The sequence below is a fragment of the Phycodurus eques genome, chromosome 12 (assembly GCF_024500275.1).
Source record: "Phycodurus eques isolate BA_2022a chromosome 12, UOR_Pequ_1.1, whole genome shotgun sequence".
Taxonomy (NCBI): domain Eukaryota; kingdom Metazoa; phylum Chordata; class Actinopteri; order Syngnathiformes; family Syngnathidae; genus Phycodurus; species Phycodurus eques.
Genome location: NC_084536.1, coordinates 13,166,117 through 13,184,939, shown reverse-complemented (window position 1 = coordinate 13,184,939; position 18,823 = coordinate 13,166,117). Strand labels below are relative to the sequence as shown.

At 40.6% G+C, this 18,823-nt stretch overlaps 1 protein-coding gene across 3 annotated transcripts in view; it reads right to left on the bottom strand.

Moving 5' to 3' along the window:
• Window positions 1-297: 297 nt before the first annotated feature.
• Window positions 298-18,823, bottom strand: part of hecw2a (HECT, C2 and WW domain containing E3 ubiquitin protein ligase 2a) — a 40,632-nt gene continuing 22,106 nt past the window's right edge. For 2 of the 3 annotated variants that reach the window (XM_061691823.1, XM_061691824.1), the window contains exons 15-30: window positions 18,004-18,189; window positions 16,371-16,505; window positions 14,444-14,549; window positions 14,257-14,353; window positions 14,081-14,164; window positions 13,678-13,763; window positions 13,466-13,586; window positions 12,539-12,652; window positions 12,293-12,445; window positions 12,123-12,221; window positions 11,071-11,200; window positions 9,713-9,859; window positions 8,577-8,691; window positions 6,188-6,273; window positions 4,626-4,738; window positions 298-3,925 (exon numbers count right to left, since the gene is read on the bottom strand). In XM_061691823.1, coding sequence (XP_061547807.1) covers window positions 3,814-3,925; window positions 4,626-4,738; window positions 6,188-6,273; window positions 8,577-8,691; window positions 9,713-9,859; window positions 11,071-11,200; window positions 12,123-12,221; window positions 12,293-12,445; window positions 12,539-12,652; window positions 13,466-13,586; window positions 13,678-13,763; window positions 14,081-14,164; window positions 14,257-14,353; window positions 14,444-14,549; window positions 16,371-16,505; window positions 18,004-18,189 — 1,884 coding nt within the window. In that variant the 3' untranslated portion in view covers window positions 298-3,813. Of the gene's footprint in view, window positions 3,926-4,625; window positions 4,739-6,187; window positions 6,274-8,576; window positions 8,692-9,712; window positions 9,860-11,070; window positions 11,201-12,122; window positions 12,222-12,292; window positions 12,446-12,538; window positions 12,653-13,465; window positions 13,587-13,677; window positions 13,764-14,080; window positions 14,165-14,256; window positions 14,354-14,443; window positions 14,550-16,370; window positions 16,506-18,003; window positions 18,190-18,823 lie in introns of those variants that run through there. The other variant, XM_061691825.1, reaches the window with a different exon arrangement.

Genomic DNA, 18,823 nt, shown 5'->3' with positions numbered 1-18,823 from the left:
GAAAACAACACCTTGTTTCTGTGTCTGTAGCTACATCGTTTTTTTTTTTTTTTAAATTATTTTTCAACAAAGCTAATTGTACAAAACTATGTGATTTCCTTTCATCAATCCACATTTTTTTTTACTTTTGTGACAACTAGCGGGGTGAAATTGATGCTTTGTATTCTCAATTTAATCTCAAATTAGAGGCAAAAATAACATTACAATTTATTTTGAATAGTCGCGGTACAAAGTAAAGCGATGTACTGTGTGGGCAGGGTTTGAAATAAAAGCAGACCAAACGCTTGACTTCTGGAGCTCCTTTGGTACATTCAGTGCAAAATATATATTTATACACACAACAGGACATATGCTGTACATTTACAGTTATATACAAATAAGAGACAAACATGATGACTGCACACATGGTCCACATTCATGTGTTTTTGAATTATTTTTTATTTTTTTTGTTTTGTTGTCAAAACAGCCCTATTGGTTCATTGCCGAATCACTAGCAATGAACCATAACCATCAACCTATTACTAAGATAGGCGGGAGACACGTGAAAAGTGACGTTTTGGGGTAACATGCCATACTGGACACATTCAAACTACATTGCACATTCCCAGAGCTCATTAAAAGTGACTTATGCTGACTACTTTGCACTCCTAATTAGTTTCGACACTCTGGTATGACCAGGTAAACCACGAGGGGCTCATGACTGTGATTTCCACTATGAAAAAAACAATAACAATTCATCTCCTTCTCTTTTTTTTCTGATAGCAATATCCTCATGCAGAAAAAGCTAGTAAGGACAGTCAGTGTCTTGCAATAGTTGAGCATGCAATATCAAGCTAGAACACAATGCCGTCACAGATTTTATGGCCCCCAGCTCACAGAGCCGACCAAGAACCACTCACATGCATGATGGAATATAAAAGTCTTGCCTTGGCGTCTCGCAGCACACGCGCATGGAGCTATCTAGTGCTATTCTAGCTTCAGCCGGTCTAGCTCCTCAACTCTTGTCTGTACAGTAAGGTTTTGTTATGCATGCACCCCATCACAAAAAAGAGCATTTTTGTTGGGAAGGAAGTGTAATAAGACGGTGTGAAATGGGGCTTAGTTGTGTACTCAACAGTCTGTTTTATCGCATGCTGTCAAGGCAAAAGTAGTGAGTTGATGGTCACAGAAGTCGTACATCAGGTAGATCATTGGTACAACTTAACCAAGTTGGTAGATTGGATGGGTTTTGTTCTCTCTGCAGGATCTTGTGATACCACCCGGCTGTAAACAGTACAGTGCTTAGACCAGTAATTCTACAACATTCTTCACTGAAGGATACTACAAACCTTCTTTTAAGCAATTTGTAGGATAATCAGGGAAAAATTAAGCCCACCACAACCATCAGAAACACAGCTTTTGGCATGAAAATACAATATTTTGCTTAAAAAAAAAAGTCTCATTAACTGCTTTTGTAGCTTTGGAATATGTTGGAATATTGGCCTTGACAAAAGTATGAACAGATGTCTGAATTAATTAAAAATGGGTACGTTACAACATATTGGCCGACTTCCTGTTAAATTTGGAGTATGGGTCCTTGAGACTTTGTCATGCGTCCTGTTACTGTATGCTAGATCTGTCCACACATTTTGTTGATCAGTTAAACTGGTGTTGGGGCCGATTTAAAAGGAAAAAGAAATATATATATATATATATATATTTTTTTTTTTTTCTACCAAAGTATAAACTGTACCTGGAATTATCTGCAAGATTGGGTGCTTGGACCCTAATAAAAAGCCGAATCGGATCCAATAGTGACAGATTGTATTTGGGGCCTGCAAATGACTCTTATGCCTCTCCTGATTGTGTTTAGCTCCAAAGCCATTAGAGGTTTGATAAGATTCATGAATACAATCAAGTAACTCTAATAAAATACAAAGGTTTTTCACCCATTCAATTGCATTACTTTTCCTTGCATATCCTACAAACGGCCGGTTAACACAGCGTTTTTATAGAAGTACCTCACGTGTAGCTATGACCTCCTCAGTTTCTCTGAAAACATTTGAAAATCATACATGGAAAACAGTCTCATCCAACTCCGGCTTCCCATATGTGAGCTTCTAGTCATGGCTTGAGATTCATACGTACATTCAGTCACATATTTAATACATTCATTTCTTCCTGTGCATACCTTCGGGGCAGGCGTTGCCTCTCTTTGCAAGGCGAGCTGTTGGCCATGACTCATGCAAGAGTGGACCAGTTTTCATGAGAGGGATTAAGAATTTCTATGGGGGCTGAAAGGTGTGTCGGGGTAGTAAACATATCCGTGCAGTGGAGTGTACGTTACTTTGTAGGAAAGTGCACCTAGAGCATCGTGTGTGTTTGTTTGTCTGTCGTGTTGCAGTATTAACGGCAACTATCTTGACTGCGCCATCTGAAACGAATCACTCGTAATGTCAGTATTACAATACTCATTATGTGTGACTCCTGGTTAACCCTCCTGGTATGTCTGCTGGATATTAAACACTTATCCAGGCACATTTTTAAAAATTAAAGTTTTTGGGAATTCGTTTTGTGTGTCCTGTTATGATAGACATGTCCACTCAATTTTTTCGTCAATTGGTGGAAATGGTGTCCGGGGCAAAATTTATATTTATAACTCTGAAACAAAGTACAATGCCTGGAATTCACTAATAATGGGTGCTTTACAGCAAAATGGCTGACTTCCTGTTCAATTTCAGGCACGGGTCCTTGAGACTTTTTTGTGTCTCCTCTTATGGTAGACACCCAGTTTCATAGCAATCTGTAAGACCATTGTTCTAAACAAGTACAATGCCTGGAATTGGCCCCAAAATGTCTGCTTCTAACCAAAATGACCGACTTCCTTTTCAATTTTCCGGCATGGGTCCTTGAGACTTTTATGTGCGTCCTGTTATCATAGACGTAACCCCTCAAATTTCGTGTTGATCATTGATGCCGGGGGCTGGTTTTCTCTAACTTTCCAGGCAGCTCAACTAATTGAATTTTCAGGGTGGGTGTGTTTAAAACAACTAAAATGAATACATTTGGGACTCCCGAAGTACATAGTTTTTCACCAGGATACACACTGATTAAACATTTTTGAGTTTTTGGACATGTTGAAGCCACGCTCCCTGATTCAACCAAACCGTTAAACCAAAATGGTGGACTGGGTGTTGCATTTTGGTTGCTGGTCCTTGAGACTTTTTCCTATGTCCTGTTATGATAGACATGTCCACCCAATTCCGTATCGAGTGGTAAAACTGGTTTTGGGGGTGGATTTTTTTTTTTCTAACTTTCCAGGGGGCGCAACTGACTGAGCTCTGACTGCATTGTGTTGTGAACCCCAAAAATACAAGCATTCACCCCAGTATCCATGCACTTGCAAGAATTGTTGATTTTTGTCAGGCCCAGTACCCAATTTGAAAACCAGAGAGAAAAAGACATAACAGGAGGGTTACAAAGTACATTAAGTCTCAAACCAAATTTTTGTTTCTTAGTGTATCCCCAATACCATAGCAAAAATGTCTAAAACGTCATTCTTCCATGCTGTTAAAAATGATTGATGGAGAAAGTGTGAACTTAGCATTAATTCCGCAGACACAGTTTCGAGGTCCAGAGAGAGTTCTTCATTGTCTCTCTCTAAGGTGCAGGAAGAGGAAGAGTGAATCCAGTAAACTGATTGCAGTTAACTGAAGAGATAAAGCACAGGTGTGTGTGGCTCGGTGAAGTAAAATACCACCGTGCCGCTTTTGAAAATCACTTTGTGGGGTTCTTTTCTCTGTGGGGTGAGATGTCTTTGGAGGTAAGGGGGGGTCACTCCAAACCGAAGGTGCTGGTCTCCTCCACGGCCGTCACCAGCTTCTCATAGAGCATGGAGAAGGATGGGTAGGGTGGCAGGTCCAGCCGATTGAAGCAAGTGTGCGCTCTGGAGAACATAAAGGTACATGATAGTGAGTACAAACACTGCATTTCACCAATAATGTCAGCTTCAAACCAAAATGGCCGACATCCTGTTCGAGTTCATACATGGGTACTTGAGACTTTTTCATGTGTCCTGTTATTATAGACGTCCACTAAATTTCATGTTGATCGTTCAAACTTTTTTTTTTTTTTTTTTCCTCTTTTTCGAATAACAAGGTCTGAGTTTCACCCAAAATTGTTACTTCAAACCAAAATAACCGCCTTCCTGTTCTATTTCATACATGACATTATGACAGGCATGTCCACGCAATTTCATGGCAATAGATTTAACTAGTTTTCTGGGCTGAAATTTTCTTCCCTCTGACTCTAATATGAGTCCTGGAATTCACCTGAAATGTCTGGTTCAAACCAAAATGGTCAACTTCCTGCTCATTTTCAGTCGTGTGTCATTGAGAGAATTTTTTTTTTTGCACCCTGTTATGATTGTGATTTGTGTCCACACAGTTTTGTACCTATTGGTGAAACTGGTGTACACAGGGCTATTCCCCCACCTTTCTAACAAAGGACAAGGCCAGGAATTCACTCAAAATGATTATGTTTAACCAAAATGTCATCATCTAGTTCAGTTTGGTGCGTGCCCCCTTGATACTTTTTCATACCTCCTGTTATGATGAACATGTTTTTGTGCGAGTCTGTGATCCTACCTGGGTAAAGAGGTGATTTTCCCCCACTTCTCGACACAGAACCTGCGGGGTCCGTTACTTCCACGTAGCGAGGCAAAGCCTTCATAAGGAATACTGGATGTGCCTGTCACAAACTAGAGAGAGAAGATTTGAAAGGGAAAACATAATGGAAAAGTGTGTATTTATTATTATTATTTTTTAAATGGATTTTATAAAATAGTTGAGTGCCTGGCTTGGTGATAAAGTGCTGCCTCTGCCAGTGAAAATATAATACATGATTTATCCCTGGAACAAACTACATGACAAATCTGGTCTTTCACGACTGCACTATGTCAGACTACTGCCATAAAATCTTGCCGTACCTGGGGAAGACAGTGGCAACATGACACGATATTTATTCCGATAGCACCGTATACAGTCTTTTACAATCGCTGGGCTTTATCTTGTCAAATCAAACACTGTCGGAGAGGCGGAACCAGAAAACGTGTAACCGGTCAATGCGACTGGATACACTCGTTACCATGGCGTCCATAACAACAATGGATCACGCCAATGTATTTATTGTGTTGGGAGGGAAAAGAGGAAAAGTGCGTTGTGGTCACCAGTGCTAGGGAGTGGGTTGTCCATTCAAGAAGAGCTTGAGGTATGTTCACGTACTTTTAATACAATACAGCTCGTAAGCGGGCAGGATCATGTTATGTAGCCTAGCAAACTAGTGCTAGCACTAACGTTTGTATGTAAACAAGCCGGCGTTCTCTCCAATCATGCTGTAAAGCTTCGGTAAACATTGGTTCGTGCGCGTGAATAAATGTTGACAACAGCGACCAACTATGCTGGCAACTCCAAGCACGGGACATTACACTGAAGATATCCCAAAAAATCAAACATACTCGACTTTTCATTTTGGCGTTGTAGGGCCAAATCGTTGGTCCTGGGCTTTATGTTCCCGACAAAATATGTTGGGCTCGATCTGGGAAATCGCCTGTGATAGCTAATCGGGCCAAAATCAAGGCTAAAATCCTGTAGACTGACTATCTTTTATCATTAACTATCTTTATGGAAGATTGCTTTATTCTTTTTTTCGGGGCGATTATGGTAGCTTTTTATTTAACCTGTGCAACTTTTGAGGGCTTTACTGTTATTCTATTTGGGGGGTTTATGGTAGTTTTATATTAACCATTGCAATTTTTGGGCGATTTATGGGGGGTGGTCGAGGGTTTATTTTAACCAGCCCAATTTTATGCTCAATATTAATTTATGGTATGTTGAAATTGCAATTATTTGGATTTTTAAGAAATGTCAGCTTGCTCATGTGATTTGCAACATGATAATTAAAACAATGTAAATATTTTCAGAAATTACAAATTATTTTCACCAAAACAATGGGGACATTTTTTGGAATAGACATTACTTAGTTTATTAAGCCACAAATATACTGGTTTGGCCCACTGAAGATCAAATTAGGGTGAATGTGGCCCAAATGACACCAAAATACTGTAGTAATATTTAAAAAAATAAAATAAAAAAAACAGTACAGCCAAACGGCCAGACGGTGGCAGCATGGGCAGGTCCACGTGCCCTACCTGCAGAAGTCGCAGCCTCTGCTCATTGTTGAACCTCTCCACAGCAGCCCAGAACCAGCGTATCACTATGTGGTTGTCATGGTAACCTGAGGGAGGGAAGGAGGGAGGTGGATGATGGCGGAGCATGAGTCAGAGGAATAACAAATAAGCTCTAGTCCAGGTCCCCCTCTTCCTCATCCGCTAGCCTGCATCCCTTCATCTTGCCTTCATCTGTTCCTGCACGTTGACTTTTGAATGGTCTCTGCTGTTTAATGTTTAATGGGCGTGTTCTATGTCGATGCTTCTATTAAAAGAGCCTCGCGCTGAAACTGACTCATGCGCTGCTTTCCTTCCTCCTGGCAGCTCTTCAGCCACACACACAGGATAGCAGCTTTTCATTCCTTTAACCCGGTTACTTTTATTTATTTTCCATCAAGTTCAGAAAATAAAAAATACACACAAATGAAGGTACTGTATTTCCTTTTTCAGATACATTACCTCCATATCATATTTAAGAAAATAATCATTTTATTAATTTCTGTTTTATCCATCCATCCATTTTCTACCGCTTATCCGAGGTCGGGTCGCGGTGGCAGTAGCTTTCGCAGGGACGCCCACACTTCCGTCTCCCCAGCCACTTCATCCAGCTCTTCCGGGGAAATCCCGAGGCGTTCCCAGGCCAGCCGAAAGATGTAGTCTCTCCAGCGTGTCCTGGGTTGTCCCCGGGGTCTCCTCCCAGTGGGACGTGCCCGGAGCACCTCACCGGGGAGGCATCCGAATCAGATGCCCCAGCCACCTCATCTGGCTCCTCTCGATGTGGAGGAGCAGCGGCTCTACTCTGAGATGCTCCCGGATGATTGAGCTTCTCACCCTATCTCTAAGGGAGAGACTGGACACCCTGCAGAAGAAACTAATTTCGGCCGCTTGTATCCGGTTTATTGTTCTTTCGGTGATGACCCACAGCTCGTTACCATAGGTGAGTGTAGGAACATAGATCGACTGGTAAATTGAGAGCTTTGCGTTTCGGCTTAGCTCCTTCTTTACCACAACGGACCGATACAAAGTGCGCATCACTGCAGACACTGCACCGATCCGCCTGTCGCTCTCCCGTTCCATTCTTCCCTCACTCGTGACCAAGACCTCAAGATACTTGAACTCCTCCACTTGGGGCAGGATCTCATCCCCGACCTGGAGAGGGCAAGCCTCCCTTTTCCGACTGAGGACCATGGTCTCAGATTTGGAGGATTTCTGTTTTAATTATTTTTATTTGTTTTTAATTATACTGTTTTTATATTGTGTGTTTATAAAAGTAATACACTTTTGTCCACATACATTACTCCACTAAGATTTTTCTAAATAAAAAAATATATTTTTTTCAGTTTTATTTGGTTTCTATTTCTTATGTTTTGCAGAATTTAAATATTTTATTTTCATTGTAATATTTTTATTGTATTTTTTTATTTTTATTAATGAAAATATATTTTTAAGATACTTCACATTAATACTTTTTTTTTTTTTTAAATGTGTGCATTCTATTTTATTAATTCTTTGTTGATTTTTAAATTTACTTCACTTTTTTCCAGATACATTACTTCACTATAATAATATAAGTTAAATTAAACAATATTTTTGTCTATTTATTTGTTTTTACGTCTTTATTTTGTTAGTTTTTTTGTTCGCTTGTTAGTTTTCATTCTAATTTTTATCCATACATTGTTCAGATACATTATCGCCCTAAAATAATTAATGTTAGAAAAAAAAAAGTTTGTTTTGTTTTTTTTCATCCATCAATTCTCTGAACAGTTTATCTTCATTTTAATGTTAATTTTTTATTTTAAATAATGAAAGTTTTCATATTCATAGTGTGTTTTAAAAAATATCTATTGATGTTATTTTGCTATTGAATTTATTTTATCTTTATCTCAATTAAATTTAATTTATGAAAGCAATTAACTTTTTTTCAGATGCCTTACCTCACTATCATAATTTATTTCCATCCATCCATCCATTTTCTGAGCCTCTTATCCTCACAAGGTGGCCGACTGGTTAGAGCGTCTGCCTCACAGTTCTGAGGACCAGGGTTCAATCCCCGGCCCCACCTGTGTGGAGTTTGCATGTTCTCCCCTTGCCTGTGTGGGTTTTCTCCGGGCACTCCGGTTTCCGCCCACATACCAAAAACATGCAATGCTAGGTTAATTGACAACTCTAAATTGCCCGTAGGTGTCAATGTGTGTGTGAATGGTTGTTTGTTTATGTGTGCCCTGCGATTGGCTGGCAATCAGTTCAGGGTGTACCCTGCCTCCTGCCCGATGATTGCTGGGATAGGCTCCAGAACGTCCGCGACCCTAGTGAGGAGGAGCAGCTGCTCAGAAAATGGATGGATGGATGGATTCCGTTCCTTTGAACTGACCTCCTCTGTACTCTGTGTTGTTCCTCCAGTCTGCCAGGTCGATCTCGGCGGTGCCGGCGATCACCAGCTCCAGCTCCCTGGCGTCAAACACCGACACCAGTCGCACGTCCACCACCTTCAAAACACACAAAACACATCAGAAATGATAAGGTAAGAATGCAGTTTGTGTAGCTATTGCATGTGACTGCTGAAGAATTTAAATGTTGAAATGTAGCAAGTGAGACTTGCAATGGTTTGAATTACTTGCGATGTGGAAGGAAAGGAAATTTGTGAAATATCTCGTAATCTGGGAAATTTATTGCTAAAAATTTGGAATGTGATAAATAGCTCTGCATATGCCCGGATTGGGCTAAACAAACTGAAGTTGGAATGGTTTTAATAGGTTGAAAAATGTGGATCTCAATTTTTAAAATACACATATCTCTTAATTTTGGAATTTCATTGCAAAAGTTTAAGAAATTCTAATCAAATAGTTCCATAGAGTTTCTGAATGAGCTGAACTATTTAAAGTTGAAATGGTTTGAATCAGTTGAAAAAAGTGGAAGGAGGAGATAAATATGTGAACTTTTTCTTCATTATATTATTTTGAAAATGTGGGGATTTAGTGAACATGATAAATAGTTCTTGTGATTTCCTAAATGATCTGAACATTTTGAAGTTGGAATGGTTTGAATTAGTCAAGAGGTAAAAATGTAATACTGTATGTCTGCATTAATTTGAGAAGGTTGTCATGGAAAAACCTTTCGCCCGAAGTCAGCTGGGATAGGCTCCAGCGCCCCGCGAGCCTAACCAGGATAAGCGGTGTTGAAAATGGATGGATGGATGTCATGGAAAATGTAGATGAATTAAAAATGTGAGAATTTTGGGGATGTGAAAAATAATTCACGAGATGTCCTCAATGAATTGAACAGTTCGGGTGGAAGAGGAAAGATGAAGACCTTTAAAAAAACAAAACAAAACAAAAACAAAAAATAGCTCGTTCACTTAATAGTTTTTTTGTGTCTGGGGAGGGGGAATTTGTAATTCTGGGAAACGTGGAAATATGGGGAATGTGATTGAATTATTTCCCTGGATGTCCTGAATTTTGTGACTCTTTTGAAGTTTACAGTGCCGTGTTTATTGTGCTACGTCAGTACCTCATAGAAGCCTCGGACCAGGCTCTCCGTCTGCTGAGCCACTCCCCTTTCAATGCGCCACTTGACCATCCGCTCGATGTACTCCTTCTTGTTTTTCTCCGACACGGGGATGCCGGCCCCGCCAGGCTTCAGCTCTCTCTCGGTGATCTGCAACATCACAGAAACACATGAATATATTTCATGTAATGCCAAAAATGAACTTTTGGGGGATGTACGGTAGGCTTATTTGAACCTGCACAACTTTTGGTGGATTTACGGTAGTTTTATTATATTTTGCACATCTTTTGAAGGATTTATGGTAATTGTCTTTTATGCAACTTTTAGGGACATTATTTTTATTTTAGACTGCACAATCCATCCATCCATTTTCTGAGCCGCTTCTCCTCACTGGGGTCGCGGGCGTGCTGGAGCCTATCCCAGCTATCATCGGGGTACACCCTGAACTGGTTGCCAGCCAATTGCAGGGCACATACAAACAAACAACAATTCGCACACACAGTCACACCTACGGGCAATTTAGAGTCTTCAATTAATGCATGTTTTTTGGGATGTGGGAGGAAACCGGAGTGCCCGGAGAAAACCCATGCAGGTACGGGGAGAACATGCAAACTCCACACAGGCGGGGCCGGGGATTGAACCCGGGTCCTCAGAACTGTGAGGCTGACACTCTAACCAGTCGGCTACCGTGCCTCCTAGACTGCACAACTTGTGGGAGATTTACAGTAGTGCTATTTCAACCTGAGCAACTGAGTGAGTTATGGTAGTTTTATTTTAACCTCGACAACTTTTGAGTGATTTACAGTAGTCTTATTTTATACTATGCAAACCTTTGGGGGATTACAGTAGTTTTAATTTAACCTGTGTAATGTTTGGGTGAGTTATGATAGTTGTATTTTTACCCTTTGGGGATTTTACAGTAGTTTTATTATTATTATTTTTATTTGTAGTTTAATTTAATATGCTCATTTTTAAAGGGATTTAAAGTAGTTTTATTTTCATCTCTGCAACTTTTGGCCGTTTTACTGTCGTTTTATTTTAGCCCGTACAACATTTTGGTAATTTACAGCAGTCTTATTTTAACTTGTGCAACTTTGGGGATTTACGGTAGGTTTATTTCAATTTGTGCAACTTCTGGGGGATTTATGGACCGAGGTAATTGTATTTTTACCTGTGCAACATTTGGGAGTTTTACCGCAATTACACTGTATCCTGCACAATGTTTGGGGGATTTGTGGATAATTTTGTTATTTATCCATGCAACTTTATGGGTTTTACAGTAGTTTGATTTTAACCTGTATTTGTCTCTCTTTGTTGCTTGATATTAACATTTATTCAGCTGTTGCGCCTCAAGTGTGTACCTGTCCAAAGACCTCTTCGTTCACTGTGAAAGTGAGGTCTAGCATGTCCTCGATATCGTTGTCCTTCATCCATTGCAGGCTCTGGTGGAACTCCTCGTCCAGGAACTCCAGGTCACTCAGATCACATGGTCTGCATAAAGCACACAAGTAAAAAAGAAAAGTACTGTAAAAACAAAGCAAATGTTGTGCAGGTTAAAATAAGACTACTGTAAATACCCTCAAAAGTTGCAAGGCTAAAATAAGACAACTGTAAAATACCACAAAAGGTTGCACAGGTTAAGATAAAATTACTGAAAATACAACCTAAATTATGCAGGACAAAATGAGACTACTGTAAATTCTGCAAAAATTGCACAGATTAAAATAAGACTGCCACAAAGCCCCCCCAAAATTGCATGGGTTAAAATGACACTGCCCTAAAAGTTGCACAAGTTTTAATTAGCCCAAATTTGGGTAGGTTAAAATGAAATTACGATAAAAACTGTAAATGTTGAACAGGTTAAAGTAAGGCTAGCATAAATCCCCCAGAGTTGCGCAAGTTTCAATTGGACAACCGTAAATTACCGAAAAGTTGTGCAGGTCAAAATGGCACTACCTTAAGTCCCTCATAAATTTTACAGGTTAAAATACATTTACCATAAATAAAGTTGTGCAGGTTGTAATGAGACTACAGAAATCCTCACAAAGGTTGCCTATGTTAAAATGAAATGGAAAAAAACTTGAACAGGTGAAAATAAGACTACCGTAAATTCCCTAAATGTTGTGGAGGTTAAAATAAAACCACTGAAAATCCGCCCCCCAAACTTGTACTGTAAAATCCTTCATAGCTACACATGTTAACATAAGACTACTGTAAATCCTCCAAAGGTTGTGCGGGTTAGAAGAAGACTAAATTCCCTAAAAGTTGTGCAGGATGAACTAAGACTACTGTAAATCGCCTAAAAGTTGCACAAGATAAAATAAGCTTACCGTAAATCCCCCAAATATTACGCGTTTAAAATTACAAATTTACATATAAATAAGCAAATAATAGGTCTGGTTTTGGGATTTACATGCGTAGCAGCCCCTTGTAGAAAGGACGAGTAAAGAAGGCATCCAGCAGGTACTGATGAACCAGAGCCAGTCCCAGAATCCGCCCGCTAAAACGAAACCTAAGTATACAAAACACATGCGTTACAATTATTAAGCGGAATGAACACTTCTAAAATTATCACCACCTCACCATTCGTGGTGATTATCCACAAAGGCGGACATCGGGCTGATTTGGACAGTGTACGTGTCGTTGGCCGAATATTCAAACAAGCCGTAATAAGGGTTGAAAAGCTCTCTGGACACCAGGAAGAAGAACTCTCTAGATGGCCCGCTGTAGTCCAACCTGTCCAAAAAATATATATCACGATGCCATTTATATGCATTTAGGTCGAATAGAAACTCACAGACGTGTGAATTAATTGTCATTTGTTCTCACCCGTCCTCGCCTACGAAGCTGACATAAAGTTTACTCCTCTGTAGGTCTTTGCGGGAGTAACACATGATTTGGTTAAAGGCGTCCTCCAGAAGGTGGTCCCGCCGTATGATGAGCCTTGGCGCGCACACACACACACACGCACATAACCACAATTGAAACAATCTCAAATGAAGTCAAAATAATTACACTCTTGCTGTCAGCTACAGTATGTATGGCATGTTAAGACTAAGAGTGGCATATTAAAGTTACGGGGCATATTAATGTTAGTGTCAAAGCGATGTGTGGCAAAACAATCACATGCTCCTGTACCCAAAACAATCAATCTCAAAGCATGCCATGGTTTCATGGTTCTGGTTTCAACATTACAATTGAAACAAGATGTTTATATAGACTATATAAAAAGACACTTACGTTTTTTTTTCCCCCTCTGACATGAAATCAGACTAAACCTTTCCTGTTTTATGTTAATTAGAATTACCAAAACCTTTTCTATTTGCTAAATGCCAGAATAAAGAGAGAAGGATATTTTTCTCAAGGAAATTTTTCATTACTTCCTTCAAAGTCAAAAGTATATATACATTTTATAGTATTTGGTACTACTGCTTTTAAACTGTATGACTTGGTTCAAACATTTTGGATATCTTTCCACAAGCTTCTCACAGAAGTTGGCAGGAATTTTTGCCCATTTCTACTGACAGAACTGCTGTAACTGAGCCAGGTTTGTAGGCCGCCTTACTTGCACAAGCCTCATATTTAAGTTTCATGCGTCATATTAAGGTTATGTGAGGCGTGTTAAAGCTACTATAAGTGTGGCTTAACAATCACATATAATGTATGTGTGTGTGGCCTGGGAAGATTAATACTAAACAACTGATATAATACAATTTAAAGATAATATTCAGAATTTGTATTTAAATTTCCATCTACTTGACTTTCCCGGGTCCCTGTCCATATCCTTTAGTCTCCAGTTTCCGATAGAAATTCCTCAGTTTCGCCTCAAAATCGCGCTTGTAAGGCGCAGGAGCGCGGGCGTTGGCTCGTTGGGTGCCTAAGATATTGAAACGGGAAAAACATAGATAGAAAGACTAAGGTAAAAAGTCCACAATATTTGTATCTTGGTCATGCTGCTATTGTCTTACCCGGGGAACTCTGAGGAGACGAGGAGAGGCTGTAATTTGGGTGGAGCAAAGGCGGCACGTACGACATCACTTCCTCTTCAAATAAGCTGTGAAGAACCAATGTCTCATGCAAATGAGCCACTGCTCACCCCACCCTTTTTACTGCGAGATGTACCGATGGGAGAACAGCTTTCATCACCATGACAACTAGAAGCACAGTTCGTGAGTGGCGACTTGTTACGGCCTCGTGGTGGATGCAGCGGACGTGTTGCCAAACTCAAAAAGACCCACAGTTTCACCAAACATTTGTATGTGCCGCTTATCAGATGTTAATGCTAATTACGGCTAACACCGCAGGTCTGGTTAGCGTTTAGCTAAGGACGTGATAGCACATGACATAAGGACGTGATAGCACATGACTCACCTCAGCAGCATGACTAGGTCGGCGTCCCCGGAGAGACGTGCGAGCCCATTGGCTCCCTCACTGCGGATGAACTGCACCTTCTCCCTACAAACACATGACCACGTTTCTACTTCCCACCACTGGATTAAAGGTCAACTGCGGTTTGATGATGATGATGATGATATGGCAGAACATACTTGAGTGAGTTGTTCCTGGCGAGCTCCGGTTGTCTCTCCTGCAGTATCTCAAAGACATTGGGTTGCCTCAAAAAAGCCACAATCTTGTCGTTGTATGCTGGAGAACAACATTAAGACAATATTGCAAAACATGCGGGGAGGGCTCGTCTTATATTACCCACATTGTTGTGTTTTTCTTCCCACGTACCCACGGGCACCACGTCGTGGTACTGGCTTGAGCGACTAGACCCGCTGAAGGTGCTAGAGGGCCTGGGCATGGTGGGCTGGTTGCTTTGCCGGGAGTCGTCGACCACCTGTGTCAAAAGGAGGCACTGAAGGTTCACGTCGCATCCAAGTTCTGACACCGATGCATACAACAGGACAGGGACAAGGATGTTAATCTTGTCATTTTCTTTATTTTTGTGAGAGAAATGGCGTACACCCGGTTGCCAGTCAATCTCCAGCCACCTTTAAAGATAAAACTATTCACGCCTACGGGCAATGGAGAGGTTATATTAGGGTCAAGGTTGAGCTGGAGTATTCCAGCTGACTTCTGCCGGGAGAAGCAGGGTACACCCTGGATCAGTCACCAGTTAATTGTAGGGCATATATAGACAAACAATATCATGGGAAAAATGTGAACCCTAAATAGACAAGAGACAGGACAAGCACTTCGAGAGAAATACGAAATACAGTCTAATAAAAACTTGCATGCAAGGAGACAGTTCAAACACAACCAAGCTGGCGGCTCCTAAGAAGTGGCTATTTTTCTTAAGTGAAGTCACATACAGCAAACAAACACAAACAAACATGAACAAGCAGCGACCAAACATATGGTTTGTCTGTTTTGTGATACTATAATATCAGAGAGAGCGCGAAGGAGGCAGGGCAAAGTGACCTTTTTTTTTGTCTTCACACTCGAGCAGAGTTCATATGATGTAATAATTAACAGAACAGAATACATACATTTGATAAGTGCAAATACATGTTTTTCTAACAAACAACTTCTCACTCACACTTATGGACAGTTCCAATGATCCTAATTTGCATGTTTTGGGGAGGTGGGAGGAAACCCAAAGAACACGCACGCAAAGTCCACGCAAAGGGGGGTGGAATTAATACAGTGGTGCCTTGAGAAATGAGTAACTCGACTTACAAGTTTTTCGAGATACAAGCCATCGTTTGGCCAGTTTTTTTACTTTGACTTGCAATGCAGATAGGAGCGCTGTATTTTGGCAGTTGAGTCAACTCACTTAACAACAAGTTGCAGTTTGGCAGATATAATAAGTAAATATTCCTCCAAAAATAGGCTTCAAGCTGTTTATTGTCACTCACCTGAAAAAAAAACTAAAATAAAAACTAAGAGAATTACACATTGTGTATTTAAAACAACCACATAGCCTCTGCTACCTGAATTCTAGCATACAATGGGAAACTCCATAGGCGCACGGGTTAATAATTAGCATCTATGTGGCAGTGGTGTTAACCTTTAAGCGACAAATAGCTTAACACAAATGGTGCAGCAACACATGCAGACAAATAATAAAGTAATACTCACGGACATATATATCCTTTGTCCTCTGCAAGGAACGACTAATATTACTGTCGTACTGAGAATCAAAAAGAGGAGATGAACCTCCAGTACAGTATAATCATGTCTGTCTTATACTGCTCCCAGATGGTCAAGGTTCACACAACAGATTGAGCAGCATAGATGAAGGAAAAAGTGTTATAAAAACAATGTAATTCCTTTAAATTGTATTTTATTATGCAATTACTACCTTTTTATGAAGTATAATATTATAGAGCACTATTTCATTAAAAAATACATCAAATTTTTTTTTTCTTTGCGGGGGAGGCTGGAACGGATGAATGGCATTTCCATTTATTACAATGGGGAAAAATGATTTGAGATAGAGGTGTTTGGAGTTATGACCGTGGTCAAGGAACAAATTAAACTCATATCTCAAGGCACCACTGTATTTTATTTTATTTTAGTTTTTTAAGAAACAAACATCAAAGGGCGGGTTAACAGAGGAAAACCTGCCTGTGGTCCCAATGTGCGCACTGGACTAACACAATGCAATGGCCTCCATGTGACTAGGCTGTTATTGCAGTGGCGTATGGTCTCTCACCTCGCCAGCGCTGTGGCTGCGTTGGCGGCTCAGGTGCTGGCGATGGGCCAGCAGTCCGGTCGAGCGAGAGCTCTGAAGAGGCAGCCGCGGGTCGATGAAGGTTGTGGAGCGACAGTTGTGATCCACAAAGAAGGGCTGAGGGAGTGAGATGCGAACATTTTTAGGGGTCAGGCAGCCATCGAAGGCACACATTCATTCGGAGCTTGCCTAAACCCCCCCCCCCCCCCCCAAGCATTGTAACAGTGAGACCTGTAAAGATTACAGAAGCTGGAGTACCCAGGAAAAAACATTCTCACACCCCTTGTAAGAAATATTTCATTAAAGACAAACTGACAGTACACTTTAGTAACAAATGTAATATGAGCAACGCCTGTTTAATCCTTTGAAAGCGGTTATTAATGTACAGGTTTTTTAAAAAAAAGTTTTTTTTACTTGCATTCACTTCAAGAGGATGAGTACACAGGGAGTCACTGTGCCAAAATAAAGAAATTCATCAGGGGCAAGAAGTGGGAGGTAGTAAACTGGCCAAGTCAATCTTGAGACTTAAATCCTATCGAGCATCCATTTTACCTGTTATAGAAGAGTAACCACTTCCAAAAAAAGTAGAAAGATAATGATCCAAAACAACAAAGAAGTTCATCAAGAGGACAGAAGTGGAAGGTTTTAGGCAGGACAACTAAATATCCAGACTTGCATACTAAGAGTATGCATTTTATTTGCTAGGGAGGAGACTGGAGGTAGAAACATTGCAAAACAAACAGTTCATCCGGTAGCGAGAAGTGGAAGGTATTGCCCTGGCCAAGTCAATCTCCAGACTTACACCCTCTAGAGCATGCATTTTACCTGCTAGAGCGGGACTGAAGGGCGTAACCCTTCCCCAAACAAGCAGCAAGATCATTAATGCCCCAAAACACACTGCCAAATCAAAAAGGAGTTCCTGAGGGGCAATAAGACAGGCTGAGTCAATCTTCAGGCTTAAACCCAATAGAGATACATTTTACCTGCGTAAGAGGAGACTGAATGTGGAGCTTATGCCAGCTATCATCGGGCAGGAGGCGGGGGTACACCCTGAACTGGTTGCCAGCCAATTGCAGGGCACATACAAACAAACAACCATTCGCACCCACATTCACACCTACGGGCAATTTAGAGTCTCCAATTCATGCATGTTTTTGGGACGTGGGAGGAAACCGGAGTGCCCGGAGAAAACCCACGCAGCAACATGCAAACTGAAACAGCATTTGAAAAAAAATATATATATATATTTTTTTTTTTTTTTTTTTTTTTTTTAAAACGTATTCTTTATTGTTGCAAACTTCTATAAAAGTCTGTCATGACATTGCAACAGTAGAAAACGCGGGTCCCAGGGTGTCAGTAGTTGAGAACCACTACTATAGAAAATACATTTTACCTGGTAGAAATTCCACAAAACACACTGCTAACACAACAAAAAAGATCACCAGGGACAAGAAGTGGAAACTTATAGACTGGCCATGTTACTCTCCAGACTAAAATATTATAAAGCATGGATTTTTTTGTTGTTCTAATACTTTTGGAGTGGAAGTATAGGAACATAAGCAGGAAACATCATTCCGCACAGATTTGTATATTGGTCAAAATGGCTCCCACCCACCTTCCCGGTATGATCATGTTTCATTTCCCATCCCCTGGGAAGTTCCAGCTGCTTATTAGAGAACATGTTGAGGAAGGTGACCAGGTCTCGGTTGTGCTGGTAGCGCTCAAAGTAGTGAGCGTCTCGCCGCACCTTGCTGATCATATGCTTCAGGCAGGTGTTGCTCGTAAACATGCGATAGGCACTCTGGAAAAGAGTAAGAGAGCCAGGGTTAGAAATCGGTGATGATATTTAGCTTTTTGGCTTTGAAGCTTTACTTAGACGTGTCTGATTCTATTTTTACCCCTGCAGAGCTGAACTGTATAGTAGAATTAATTGATCAAAGTCTGATGATTTTATTACTATTATTAGGCCTCAACATCCCCCAAACGCATTTATCCTGGTGAAAATGTAGGGGTCCTGATCACCCCACCCCCAAAACTCACTGTATAGTGCGCCCTAAAAAGTTATAAAAAATAGCTGCGAGTTTCACCAATCGACACGAAATTGGGTGGACATGTCCATTATGACAAGTGGCATGAAAAAGTCTCAAGGACACATGCCCAAAACTGAACAGAAAGCTGGCCATTTTGGTTCGCAGCAGCCATTTTGAGTGAATTCCAGCAGGCATTTTGTGAGAAAATTGGGGGGGAAATAAGCCCCTGACACCAGTTTTCACCGCTGAACAAAAAAGTCTCAAGGAGCAATGCACGGAATTGAACAGGAAGTCGGCCATTTTCATTTGAAGCAGTCATTGCAAAGTAGATTAGAAAGTAGGGGGGGAAATCAGCCCAGGACAGCAGTGTGACAGATCTACATGAAATTGGATGGGCATGTCTAT